Below are 13902 nucleotides of genomic sequence, written 5' to 3'. Positions count from 1 at the left end.
ACTTGAGAGAAAAAAACAAAAGGGTAAAACAGCAGAGAAGGGAGAAACACAGAGGTAAGGAAGAACTAAGCTACTAGAAACATTTGTCTCCTTGGGACATCAGTCCCAAACAGAAAATACAGCATCCAAAAAATAACTGATAGGAAACAAACACTTGACCTAACACAGAAACATAAATGTTAAAAGAATAATAAATGAAACAAATGGCAAAAGTCTTTGCTTTAAAATGTTTTAAGGCCACTTTTGCCCCAACCTAACTAGAGACTTGGAAACTCCAGAAATTTCTGGTATCTTTGCCACACAGCCTCTGTGCAGCTGGTTAATGAGATACAGATGACACTTCAGTTAATTCAAATTAAACAAGTCCACAACAGTATGGGCAACTCATTTACTTTGAAAAATCTCTTTTATGACACAGATGTTTTAAGAGCAATCCTCAAAAGAAATCAGTAGTTACATAAGCAGCAGAATTAATGAAAACTGGTTTTCATGGATTTTTGTTCTGTATTTTTATGTTCCCTCCCTGCAATAACCCAGTTCCCCTCTAAGTCCTTACAATTCCCATTCCCTGCAATTCCTTTGGTTTCCCTAGTCTCCCTTAATACCTCCTTAATACCCTCCATTCCTTCCTGTGTCCCTGTAAGAGAGACCATACACTGCAGCTGTTCGGAAGCAAATCACTGGCTAACTGCCCAGCAACTCTACCTATGTCCATGGGTCAGTAAGCCAAACAGAACAGCATCAACCCCCTTCATAGTGTTTTCTTCAGGGGGCAGACTAATTTAACTACTATTTAACCACTGATTTCATACAATTCTTTTTAAGAAATGGAAGAGCCTCCCTCAAGTCAGAAGCTATTTACACAGAAACAGGACTAAAAGAATAAGAGTGACAGCTTTACATAGAATGCCAACTTCACATTTACATGGGAAGGCCACCTGAGGAGGTCTTATACCACAGTTTTTCGCTCTTTGCCTACTTTTCTGCTGTGCTTATATTTTATGCTACTGACTGAATTCTTGTTTGTATCATTTATCCCTAAAAATACTATAGAAGATTTATGCTGTAGTAGATTCATCACATCATAAATACTGAATAGGTAAAAACTAACAGAAAAAAATGAAAATATATCAGTGAATATCTTTCATATTTTTTGTTTATTTGTACATATTTTACTCACATACCCTACAAGCTTCAAAAAAAACCCTCCCATCACTGAACATCACATCTCTCAATTCATTTATCTGGCACCTGCCAAGAAAGTGTACCGAGTATGACATCAAAGACAAGACTCAACATCCCCTAACACCTCTAAGACTGAAAAAAATAAAAGCTTTTGTCTGTCAGAAGAAAACAGACTGCTTATACATAAACCAGCAAGTAAGTAAGTTAGGAAGAAGGGTTGAGAGGCAGAAACATACCTCTGCTTTCAGCACTCCTTTAAATACAAACAGCTATTGATGCTTTACTCAAAAGTATTTATACTCAAAATATCCATTGCAAAAGGTATTTTTGGGTGTGTGTGGAGGAATTGTGTTAAGATGATCATGGTGAAAAAATCAAGGTTGGAAAAAAAAAAATATATCTCCCAAAACAGAGGTGACACTTGGATGCCTAAGCAAATTGAGTTCTCACCACCACTTCTGACCATGTGCAACTGAAACAGTCCCAAATTACTGTTACTTCTCTATTTACAGTGCCTGAAGCAGGCATCCCCAAGCCAAGGGTAACATGCCCACTACAGCACCATACAGAGTTATTCAGTTTGAAAGAGATTGCTGGAGGTCACTTAATCCAATTCCCCTGGTCAACCCAGGCCAATCTAGAGCAGGCTATCCAGCGCAGGCTCTCCAGCGCCTTGTTTGGCTAAATTTGTAATATCTTCAAAGTTGCAAATTCCATAATGTCCCCAGTTCTCTGCTCCAGTGCTTGACCACCTCTACGGTGAAAGAAATTCTTCTTAATATCTGACCAGAAATTCATGTGTTCCAGCCCGAGTCCTACTCCCTGCCTCTTGCCCTCACAGCATGGAAGAGCCTGGCTGCATCTTTTCTGCATCTACCCATGAGAGAAGGGGAGAGAGCATTGAGATCTCCCCTGAACCATCTCTTCACCAGGCTGTGCAACCCTGGTTCCCTCCACCTCTCCTCATAGGTCACATGCTCCAGCCCCTACACCATCGTTGTGTCCTCAAGCAAGCTCACTCCACCAAGTCAGTACCTGTCTGTTCAGCAGAGCTGCTACCCACCCTTTCAGCCCCCAGCCTGGCCTTTTGCACACCGTTATTCTGCCCCAGTGCAAGACTCTGCATTTGCCTTTGTTGAATGCCATGAGGTCCCCAATTCTGCAGGCTGTCAAGGTCCCTCTGAATAGCACACCTGCCCCCCAGCATACCAACAGGTCCCCACATTTATGGTGTAATCTGTGAACTAGCTGGAGGACCACTATTCCACCAGAAGGATATGTTGTTCAGTAATAGGAGGGTTTTTTTCAGGTTTATAAGGTGACACCATCCTAGTCACTGTTGTTGTATCATTTTTACCATATTTACCACTTTCATAGCTCTTCCCTAATCCCTCATGTTCACTATGCCATTTTTAAAAAAAAGTGGCCAAAATGCAACAAATCCTTTAAGTTATTTTTCCTCAGCGTTCAAATGCTTCATTATTAGCACCACTTATATCTCACTGCATAAAAGCAGGATCAATAAGACTTATGTCCCATCCCCTCCACGACTCCCCCCACCCTCCAAAACAAGAAACAAGAATATCCATTTTTCCAGACTAGGAGCTAACCAGCATATTATGAATTTACAGACTGGCTAAGCATTTTCTCCTGAGAACTCCAGTGTGCATTTCAGAATGTAACTGACTCAACCACCAAACTCAGGGTCATTCAGGATGACCAAATTATCCCACCCTTAGACTAATTTAAAATTAGGAAGAGAAAAATTAATTAATTAATTAATTAAAATTAATTAATTAATCCAAAACTGTTGCAGATTATTAGTTTAAACAAGGACTTATATACACACTTCTGTGGCTTAGCATCATGGATGACCAACCAAAATATTACACAGTCAGCAAGTGAAAGACCCTACAGGCACAAGAGACTGCCAATGTTTTAAAAATGAAATTAAGTTTTAATGAAGAAAGGAATATTTTTCTGGGTGCTTCTCCCTCACTTTTTTGTCCAACCCAACAGACACCTATGAACAACATCAAATGTATCCTGACTCCCACTTTCTTGAAATATGCCACTGCAGCATGTACCACAGTTTGCTGCTTTACTACTTTACAAGCACAGTCACAGATTTCTTAAGTTTCAACACACTTCGCACACCAGTGGTTAAAAGCCTTCACTCCCAAGCCTCCAAAACTCACAGGGAATTTCTGAAACTGCTCAGAAGTCTCACCTGTATCCAACCTCCAAAATCATCTGCAAAAGCAATTTTCAGATCATATCATAAACACTTCATGTAATCTTGCTCAAAACCACACACAAACCACAAGGATCGTACACTCCCAGGGTTTCTAAGACAAAAGGCTCAATAACCTATTACTATATCTGCACAAAAATTCTTTACAAAAGCTACTGCTTACTCCTGCTTGGGTTGCTGGCATATCAATTTACAAACAGGAAAAAAAGTGATGCCATGCAGAAGTTCCATACAGAAAGGCTGCACACACTAAAAATAGGCAGATAAACATGTTTTAAAGGGGAGTTAAAAAAAAAAAAATCACTTAAAAATGTTGACCTGTAGGCAGGGGAAGAAAAAAAAAAAACAAGCCACAATTCAGATCCTGCAAACATTTGCACATGCTCTTAACGAAAGCAGAAGTATCCACGTGCCTAAAACCCCAATCTTCACCAAGAACGAACCCAAGCAGATAGTAAACGTAAATCTCTAATGTTTTCACTTTGGAACCTGACCATATGCCAGGTACAAAGCAGCAAAAGATGAAGAGGGAAAAACTTTCAGCTGTGCTGAAAAAAAAACATGCAGCAAATGTCCTCAAACTATATGCTGCAGTTCCTTGGTGCTGGTTCAATCATACAGCACTCGTGCTGTTCCATGTATTCTCCAACAGACCCAACTGTTCTATATACACAGTTGATGTTACTAGCCATGCTTTGTGCTTTAGTAGCCACTCCCCAGGCTCTCATACAAATAGAAGTCATGTGAACAAATACTGTGTATGGCTTTTAGCAATTTTTAAACTATTTAAGGGTAGTCTTCCTAACAGGCAATTTTCCAGGTGTGCAGATTATGAAGTATTTTAAAAAGATTCACAGAATTCATACTTTACTCCTTAATATACAGACTGGCAGAAAATAAATAACATAACTAACAACCTTCATCCTGCCCTCCTTCCAAAAAAAATGTGTGCTGGAGCACAAATAAGTAGTATTACAGTAAAAAGTGCAAGTCCTTTATTCATAAGGGATACAAGAAACAATCATAAACACCCTCTAACAGTGTAAGTAATGTTCTTTTTGATATTGGCTGCATACCCTTGTGCTACAGTTGTGTACATTATACAAAAGAACAAAGATTCAATGAAAGACTTCAGTAAGTTCTTCCGATTATTTTTTTTTTTTTTTGGCAATTAAAGTGATGGAATATGTCTCCTTTTAAGATTATAATTTCCCATTTGGGATTGTCCCAGAAGCCGGTGACCAAGCCCAAATGCTTAGAGTTGTGAGCTCTGAAATGCTACAACATTTCATTGAAGGCTCATTATTATGACAGCCCATGTCCAAGAAAACCACGCCAGCTGCTGGACAATGCAGCAAGCAACATAGATTATCTGTGTGGATGCAGAACTGTCCTGGTTTCAGCTGGGATAGAGTTAATTGTCTTCCTAGTACCTGGTACAGTGCTATGTTTTTGAGTTAAATATGAGAAGAATGTTGGTAACACTGATGTTTTCAGCTGTTGCTAAGCAGTGTTTAGTCTAAAGTCAAGGATTTTTCAGCTTTTCATGCCCAGCCAGTGAGAAAGCTGGAGGGGCACAAGAAGTTGGCACAGGACACAGCCAGGGCAGCTGACCCAAACTGGCCAAAGAGGTATTCCATACCATGGGATGTCACATCTAGTATAGGAACTGGGGGGGGGGGGGGGAATCGCCGCTCGGGGACTAACTGGGCATTGATTGGCAGGTGGTAAGCAATTGCATTGTGCATAATTTGTATATTCCAATCCTTTTATTATTGTCATTTTATTAGTGTTATTATTATCATTAGTTTCCTCTTTTCTGTTCTATTAAACCGCTCTTATCTCAACCCACGAGTTTTACTTCTTTTCCCGATTTTCTCCTCCATCCCACTGCGGGGGGGGGGCGGGGGTAAGTGAGTGAGCGGCTGCGTGATGCTTAGTTGCTGACTGGGGTTAAACCATGACAAGAACCCCAGTCGTTACAAGAGAGATCAGGGAAACATCTTGACACGCTTTACCACCAACAGACTGATTACAGGTGTTATTTTTTCATACATCATGGCTGCAAAGGGCTTGCATGAGTGGGAGGATGCAGAGGCTCAATCTAAACACGATGCCAGTGATAGTGGGAACAGCAACCCAGGAGCTTAGAGCTAGGATGCCAGGCTCTCAACTAAGAAAGATCTAGGGAAGGGTGTTTTAAGAATGAACATTTGGAGCATGTGTGTGCATTTAAGAAGCTCAGAAAACAAAAATGCTGTAAACTGTGCTTGCTTAAAATACTTCTGAGAATACCTATGACTTATTATTTCAAAAACCACTTCCTGCATCTTTCCCTAAATAAAGTGAAGTACGCATTCTTTGTTGTACATTACACATCAAGTGACTTCCAGAAGGAAGCTTTATTTTAATTTTATTTATCAGAGAACAAGAACAACAGTATTTTTCCCCCCAAGAATGGAGAATCTTTTCCTCATTCAGGGAATTCTAACAACCAAGCATTTACAGCACTTCACACAAACAAAGAAGAAAAAAAAAGTTTAGAATAAGCATAGAAGAATGCAGTCAGAAGGTGTTAAAAAAACCCCACCACCCTGCACTAGACAAAAACCGCAACATACCAAACAAAACCCAGAAAAACAAAGGTGGGAGAAAGTAGCCCCATCATATTAGAATATTCATGCAAAGGGAGCTCCCACTGCAAACTTCATATGATGCTCTCTTGATATTTTGGTACTCTACCTTCTTGTTATCCCACCCACATCTTGCATCACATTGACAACTCTTATTAGATGACACACCTCCATCTGAACTTCTGATATGAAGCAGATGCCATATGAGACACCACTTAAAATACTTGAGGTGCAAGAACTAAGAAAAAAAGCTGCAGTGCTATTGGTTGAAAAAGATTTAAAACCTATTTTTCTCAGGACAAAAACATGGGGCAAAAAGATTCTGTGCACATGTAGGTATCATTTTGCCAAGATGAAGTGTGGGTGAAAAAAAGTGCTGTATAAGCAGCAAAACTAAATATAAAAAGTCAAGGAAAAAAACCCCAACTTTATTTTTTAATTGAGCACAGCTTTTCCAAGAATTTACAATGTTCACAGTCATGTTTATTAATATTCTTTAAAGCAATTTCTCATTTTAACCTTTTTGCAACAAGGCAAATATACTTAAACTGTGTTGAGAAGAATGTTGACTCTTCAGTCTCTACACCCACCTGAAAGCATGGGTCAAGCAGTGAGAATATGAAGCAGCAAAAGCACAAAACCCACTATGCGCCTAACTTCTTTTCTGTAGTAATTTCACCTTGGAAAGAAATAGCTCAAGGCTCAAATAGCACGTGATGTGCCTGGGATGCGAAATTCAGATGGATACGAAAATGCAAGTGTTGTAGCATTGTCATTAAATATAGAAAAATCATGCAGACATAAGAGGGAACTGTTAGGACATCAACAAAGCTAATACACACTCATACATATATATATATACACACACATATATGTGTATACCTGTAATTTTTCGTGGCATTTCTTTTCTTTGAACTGAGACCATACTGCACATTAAATCATCAATTACCTGTTATTAGTTACTTTAAATGAGATGAGACCATCAGTTTCAAAGCCAGACAAACTCTGTACTGTCAGACCTATATTGCTTTTCAGCTGCAAATCCATGCCACCTTCACTAATGCCTGTGGAGTGACACCAGTAGAAAAATCAACATACACTCATATCTAACACTTTCCCTCTTAATGAAAATTAATCTCACCCCCATTTTCTAGGCAATTAACAACTTTTAGCCAAGGCAGTAGTTAACAAAGGATGGGTGAGTTTACAAACCAAATCAATTGACAGCTACATTGCAGCTCTGTATTATGTTTTTCTGTGTAGCCACCCAAACTCATAGTCTTTCTGACAGCTGAAGGATCAGTTCCAGTAGGTCATCCAGTTCAAATAAACAGATACTGACAATAACTAGTATCTTGATGGATTAGACCAAAAGGATAATTTAGATTATTTCATAAGCAGATGTTGCAAAGCAGAGGATGCATTTCAAAATTAAATTCTTATCTCTGGTCTTTTTTCCTATTATTAAACTGTACTGTAAGGAAAATCTGGAATTTTTCATTTCTGTGCTCCTCCATATTTTATATTTGAAACATGCCAGTATAAGCGAGGATCAAGTTGTTCATAATGCAAGAACTACAATTAAGAGATCTGCATAGTAATATTATTTTAATAATTTTCCTTAAAATACATTTATCTCATTCTCACACTATCTTTAAATACTTATGTCAGGGGGAAAATATCAACATTTGCTAGCATTCACTTGAGCTGGTTGGTGCTGGCACCTAAAAAGCATACCTCCAAGATAACTTCATAGAGTGCATTTATGGCATAGAACAATTTCAGACCATAAAAGTATTGCTTCCAGTTCATATAAGAACTACATATTAATTTACCAAAGTGTCCTGGTTTCGGCTGGGACACAGTTAATTTTCTTAGTAGCTGGTACAGTGTGTTTTGCATTTAGTGGGAGAATAATATTGATAACACACTGATGTTTGAGTTGTTGCTAAGTAGCGCTTATCCTAAATTAAGAAGCTGGGAGGGAGCATGGCCAGGACACCTGATCCAAACTAGCCAAAGGGATATTGCATACCACAGAACATCATGCTCAGTATATAAACTGGGGGGAGCTGGCCAGGATGGGGGATCACTGCTTGAGCATTGGTCAGTGGGTGGTGAGCAACTGCATTGTGCGTACTTGTCTTTTCTTTTTTTACATCATATTCCTCTTCAATTATTATTGTTGTTATTATTATTATTATTATATTGTTATCATTGTTAGTATTATATTTTATTTTACTTCAGTTATTAAATCATTCTCATCTCAAGCCACGAGTTTTACTGTTTTTTTTCCAATTCCCCTCCCTATCCCACCAGGGGAGGGCAAGGAGTGAGCAAGTGGCTGTGTGGTTCCTAGTTGCTGGCTAGGGTTAAACCATGACGTAAAGAAAGTCAAAGTGAAATAAAAAATAAAGTGATAGAGTAGTCATCACAAAGAATGACTTAAAACAAATGTATGTTATCTGAAAATAAATGCAAATATACTTCCCTAGCAATTATTTCCCAAATTAATCCCATAAATACGCAAGTAATTTCTGTTGTAACTAACTTCTTGAAATAAACATTCAATGTATGTCTGCTAACATTAATTCCATGATTACTAGAATCTATTCAGAGTACAACTACTTTATGTAAAAAACAAAGCCTTCTGTCTTCCTTTATAATTCAAAACTAGCAAAACCAACACACCAACATTATAATAAATAATCCTGAGATACTAAAGGTAATTATAGTCTAGTGTCCAAAAGAGATTAGTTCTACCCAATAAACATGCACAGTATCAGGTTTACAATATTGTAGTAATTCTAACCAAGCGGTACCACCAAGCCACTTCTTTACTTAGGAACATTGCACTTTAACCGAATTAAAATAACAGTGCTGCAATACTAGTTTCCAGTTTGGGAGCTTTTCTGTTTGCTTGTTTTTAATTTATCAAAATCAATTGCAACTCTTGAAAATCATCCACACACTGAATGTGCTTCAGTTGTTGTTACTAAGAAGTTATCTTTCCATCTTGCTTTATTTTACACAGTTATAAAGCTGTGAAGGCATCACCGTGACATCAATCAGAAAACTCGCATCTATCTCCAGGCACGCCAGAATTAAGTATGACACTCACTGTAAAGCCACAGTAACTGCTTTCCAGTTTGAGAACAAAACCACACATACCACGCATAGATGGTATAACTATGGACAACTGCTAAAGGCACAAAAGCTTACATGTGTCGATATGAACATACAAGGAGTTTTAGCACTTATATTACAACTGCATAGCATATACAGCATTAGGCAGAATCACTATGAATTCAAACAGCTTTCTACTGCATTTAATCAGCGCTTTAGCACTATCTTTACAAGCAAGTCCATCCCCTCACATTCCACAGTTATGCATATGATTGAAAACTGGCACTGATCCTTTCATCAGCAGTTTCAGCTTCTCCAAACCGAAAGGCTTAGCAGATGCCTAGTTATCTGCCTAAATAAGCACCTCTCATTACTCCTCTTAACAATATTTTCTGATATGACTTAGCCTCATGTGCATCTTAGTAATTTTAAAGTTATTCTAAGTAAAGACTTTGCAACATAAGGAGGGCAAGCAATATTAATTAAATTTAGCAAAATTTACCAGATGACATCCAAATAGCTGATGTGCATAACAAAGATGTTTAAGAGAAAAGGTGCTTACACTAGTATCTTAAGTATACCACAGCCTTCAAGAGCCATTTTTCCTTTCCAAATGCTGCAAAACCTGAGAATGTTAATACAGACCTTACAAAAAACAGTGAACCTGAAAAGGTCTAAGAATTTCCTCTGCAGACACACTTTTCTCTTCCTAGCTGACAGTCTTGCCTCTAGGTGGGTTTCTCTTTTTTACTGAGGAGATGCATATATCCCAACGGAGGCAAAGAATTTTATGAAAGGTGAAGTGCCTCCTAAGATCAGGATCAATTTCCTGAATGAAACAAAGAATCAGCTCTTCAGTGCAGCATTTTCTGGTCCAATATTCTTTCACTAATTTGACAGCCATGAATAGAGAGTTTCTCTTCTGCTCACACATGCTGTTTGGGAGAAAAATACAGAAGAAACAACAACAACAAAAAAAGAAGAACCAGCCATCACTAAACATTCTTCTGCTGGGGGAAAAGAAATAGTAAACATTCTCTCCACCTTGCTTATAAACTACAGTAATTTCACTAACCCCTAATTTGAAGACCAGATCACAATACAGTTTTTTATCAAAAGTTAATATATTAGGACCACCAACAGGAGACTACTGCTATCAAGAGCACGATTAAGAGGATGCACAGCAAAACAATCCAAGTTCAGCCCTGATGTCAGAGTTTGGTGCATTTTTTCCTCTGGTGGCAAATATTTGGCAGATTTTCACAATGTCAGAATAACAGTCTTTCCCTTTGGAGGAAAAAAACCCACAATTCTCATCCCCAATCTAGAAAACTCCTGTATTTGTCTGTAAATTATGACATTTCTCTCAAAATTAGAAGATGAATCAGAGATCATACCACATTAAAACATTTTCTGTATTTTTCAGATCACAAACACAACAAACATTCACCTGCTACAGTGACTTAAGTATATTGTAAAACTTAAATGATTTAACTTGGGCATCTGCAAGAGCTCTTTTGAGCAAACTGCTTCTTACTATTCCAGTTACCGTTAAGCACAGGACTTTTAAGCACAGGATTTGTGCTAGTGAACACCAAAACTTCAGGACAACCCCAAAAAGCCCTTTTCTTTTTTGGAGAAGAAAAAGCTCAGCATTCCCTAATCCAATAGTAAGGTCTTTGTACATTAGGCCTATGATGAATTCATTACATAAGGGTTATAGTTCTTTTCTCCACAAAGATCTTCCAAATCATGGGCAATACAAAAGCTTTTATCTCCCAATAGTAGCATACTAGGTCAATTTGTCTATTGAACTTTTAAGAGCGTGGGAAGGTTAGGAAAGGTTTTGAGGTCAGGCTTTAAGATAAGGTCATTGTCTACACAAGAATGTCCAAGCAATTTTAAAAGAAAAAGTTGAAATACAGTTTCATCAGGTAAAACCTCCATTTCCAGATCACCTATACTGGAATAATATTTTTCTCCTATGTATTTTATTTGGAAGGCCCAAATACCAAGACAGGAGGGACTGATCTTCCCCATGTGCTCTGTGGTCTCAGCACACAGGAAAAGCTGGTTTTGAGCTATGTAATGCAATTCAAGGGTCAAATTCGAGTTCTTCCTCATCTTTCTGCATGGTAATCCTTCCATATGCTGTCAACAACAAATTTCAAGAGGAACTATAAAACCTACTATAGTATAGGTAGGTGTATAAGAGGTCTATAAAACCTACTTCATTTCAGAGTCAGATTTCCATCAGTATAAACACCCATACTGCAAACTCCTGTAAATCATCCACGTAAGTCCCCAAGACATGAGCAGCACTAAAAAAAAACATTCTAAGAAAAGTAGGTATCTCATTTCTTCATCCTCCAGGCCCAAAGAACGATGTCTTGTTTTCTGTCATTTTCCCATACCACTTCCTGATGACTAACTTCATATATATATATATATATATATAAACAGTTTAATTCTTGCTGCAATTCACAAACAACAGCCTAGGAAAACATCTAAGGCCCCAGTCCTGAGAGCACAGAGACACTCGTTTAAATTTAAGCATGTGGGAAACTCCAGTGCAGTCTTGAAAGTGGCTCTGGTGTTTTGACAACAAGCACACCAACCCACGTGTTGAGACCTCAGCCATGAAAAGATTGTGGCTCCAGGACAAGTGAACCACATGCCCCAAACCAGTTCCTCAGAGAGATCCTGCAGCAGGCAGTTTCTAACAGAAAACTCAAGAACACGTTTAAAGGGCAGCTGTTGAGGGCCCCAAAGGGACCCCTCAACCAGGGTTCCCACAGAGGCAGTCTGACTTTCAAAGCACTTCGGAGCTACATGCAGCAACCTCAGGTGGCGTGCCACTGTAAACCGTGGATCCCCACAGATACCGGCAGCCCGCTGCCGAGGGGCAGAGCCTGATTTAGGGACACGGACACGCACACATCACGCCCCCCACAAAACCTTTCTGGAGCGCGGCACAGCGGGCGCCCCGCAAAGCCCGAGGGCAGAAGCTACGGGCCGGGGGCCGCTGCAGGGAGGAGGGAGTGCCGGCAGGGCCGGCCAGGCCCCGGTGCTGCCCAGGGCACGCCGCACCAACGCCTCGCGTGAGAGGCGGCCGCCGCCGCCGCCAGGGAGAGCAAGCACCGACGCCCAGCGGAGCGCAACCCCTCCGGCTGCACCGACGGCCGACAGACGGGGCTGCAGGGCGGGGAAGGGCCGGCAGCGGTACGACGACCGGAGGCGAACACCCCCAGCCCCAGCAACCGCTGGCCGCCCGCGCTTCGCAACGTTGCATCCCAACCAGCGAGGAAAAAAGCCGTCGCCGCGCCGGCCACCGACGCGCAGGGGGCCCCGTACCCCGCGGCTGGCCGGGCGACGCACGGCCTGTCGGCAGCCGCCGCTCTGCTGTGGCCAGCGGGAGTTTCTCCTCTGTCCTGTACCACTGCTCACCCCCCACCGGGGGACGGACCCCCCGAGGCGGCCGCGACTTCGGGCGCTGCGGAGGACAACTTCCAGGCCCTCTGGGACGGCTGCGCTGCTGGGCGGGGGCGAGACGCCCCGAACTACTCCCCCTCCCGCGGGGCCCCCTTCCCGCTCACCTGGTGGCGGGCCTCTGGCGCCCGGGGCGGTGCGGGGTGCGCCGTGGCCGGCGGGGCTACCCCGGCCCTGGCTGCGTGCTCCTGGCTCCGGCAGGCTCGGCCCGTGGAGGGGCGGCGGCGGTGGCGGGCAGAGGGCGGGGGGCGGCGGCAAGCGAGCGGCACCGCCGCTCATGGCGAGTCCGGGGAAGCCGCAGCGGGAACGAGCGCGGGTGCGGGGGGGTGCGGGGAGGAGGCAGGCAGCCGAGGGGGAGGTGGAGGCGGCGGCGGCGGCCTCGGCAGCGGGGGAGGAGGCAGCGGAGGAGACGGGGGGGCGGCGGAGGGGAGGAGAAGGAAGGCAGGAAGGGGGCGGCGGAAGAAGCCACCCATCTGCCGTGCCGGCCCGCCTCGCCGGCCTGGCGGAGGGGCTGGGGCCGCTCGCCGCCGCTCTCCCCGACGCGCGGAGCGGCGCCGTTGTCCCGCCGGCGGGCGGGGGCGATGAAGCGGGCGTGGGACTGCGCTCCGCGGGGCGCTGATCGGGCGGCGACCGGCATCGCTCCCCGCTCCGGCCAGCCGGCGGCGCCCGCCTTCCCGAGAGCAGCACCGCCGCGGAGACGGAGGAGCGGTCAGCGCCAGCGGGGACACGTGGGCGCCATGGGGAGCTGCCAGCTGGGGCGCAGCCCTCAGCCGGGCAGCGGAGGCATGCTGCCTGCCCCGGGGAGAAGCTACCGGCGCCACCCGACTCGCTGCCGAGGAGGAAGTCTCCCCACCTACCTGCCTGCCTGCCTGCTTCCTCCCTCCCTCCCTCCGTCCCTCCCTCCGCCCCAGCGGCCGGGAGCGCTCAGCGCGCCGCCGGCGGCCCGGAGCCTGCCCGAGCCCGCTCGCCACAGCGCTGCCGCAAAGCGCGACGACCCGAGGCGAGCACACAAGCGCGGCAGCCAGCGGCCCTTTATTGTGTCGGTGCCCCCGCCGCCCCTTCGGCCAGGCGGGGGAGGGGGAGTGGGGCGCGCGCCGCGATCGGCCAGGCCCCCCGGGGCCCAGCGGGCCTCAGTCCGCCCCGAGCAGACCCTGCGCGCAGAGCCCGGAATCATCCTCGCCCGGTGTCGCGTTCCGTGTCTGCTGGGCGCGGGCG

General features: G+C 43.6%; 1 protein-coding gene across 1 annotated transcript in view; it reads right to left on the bottom strand.

Moving 5' to 3' along the window:
• The window catches only part of RNF38 (ring finger protein 38), a 138951-nt gene extending 125625 nt beyond the window's left edge, over positions 1-13326 (bottom strand). The window contains 2 exon segments of the mRNA XM_041121078.1: positions 12795-13105; positions 13107-13326. Coding sequence (XP_040977012.1) covers positions 12795-13105; positions 13107-13324 — 529 coding nt within the window. The 5' untranslated portion in view covers positions 13325-13326.
• Positions 13327-13902: the final 576 nt, after the last annotated feature.

The sequence above is a fragment of the Aquila chrysaetos genome, chromosome Z, assembly GCF_900496995.4.
Source record: "Aquila chrysaetos chrysaetos chromosome Z, bAquChr1.4, whole genome shotgun sequence".
Classification (NCBI taxonomy): Eukaryota; Metazoa; Chordata; class Aves; order Accipitriformes; family Accipitridae; genus Aquila; species Aquila chrysaetos.
This window is presented reverse-complemented; position numbering and strand designations above follow the sequence as displayed.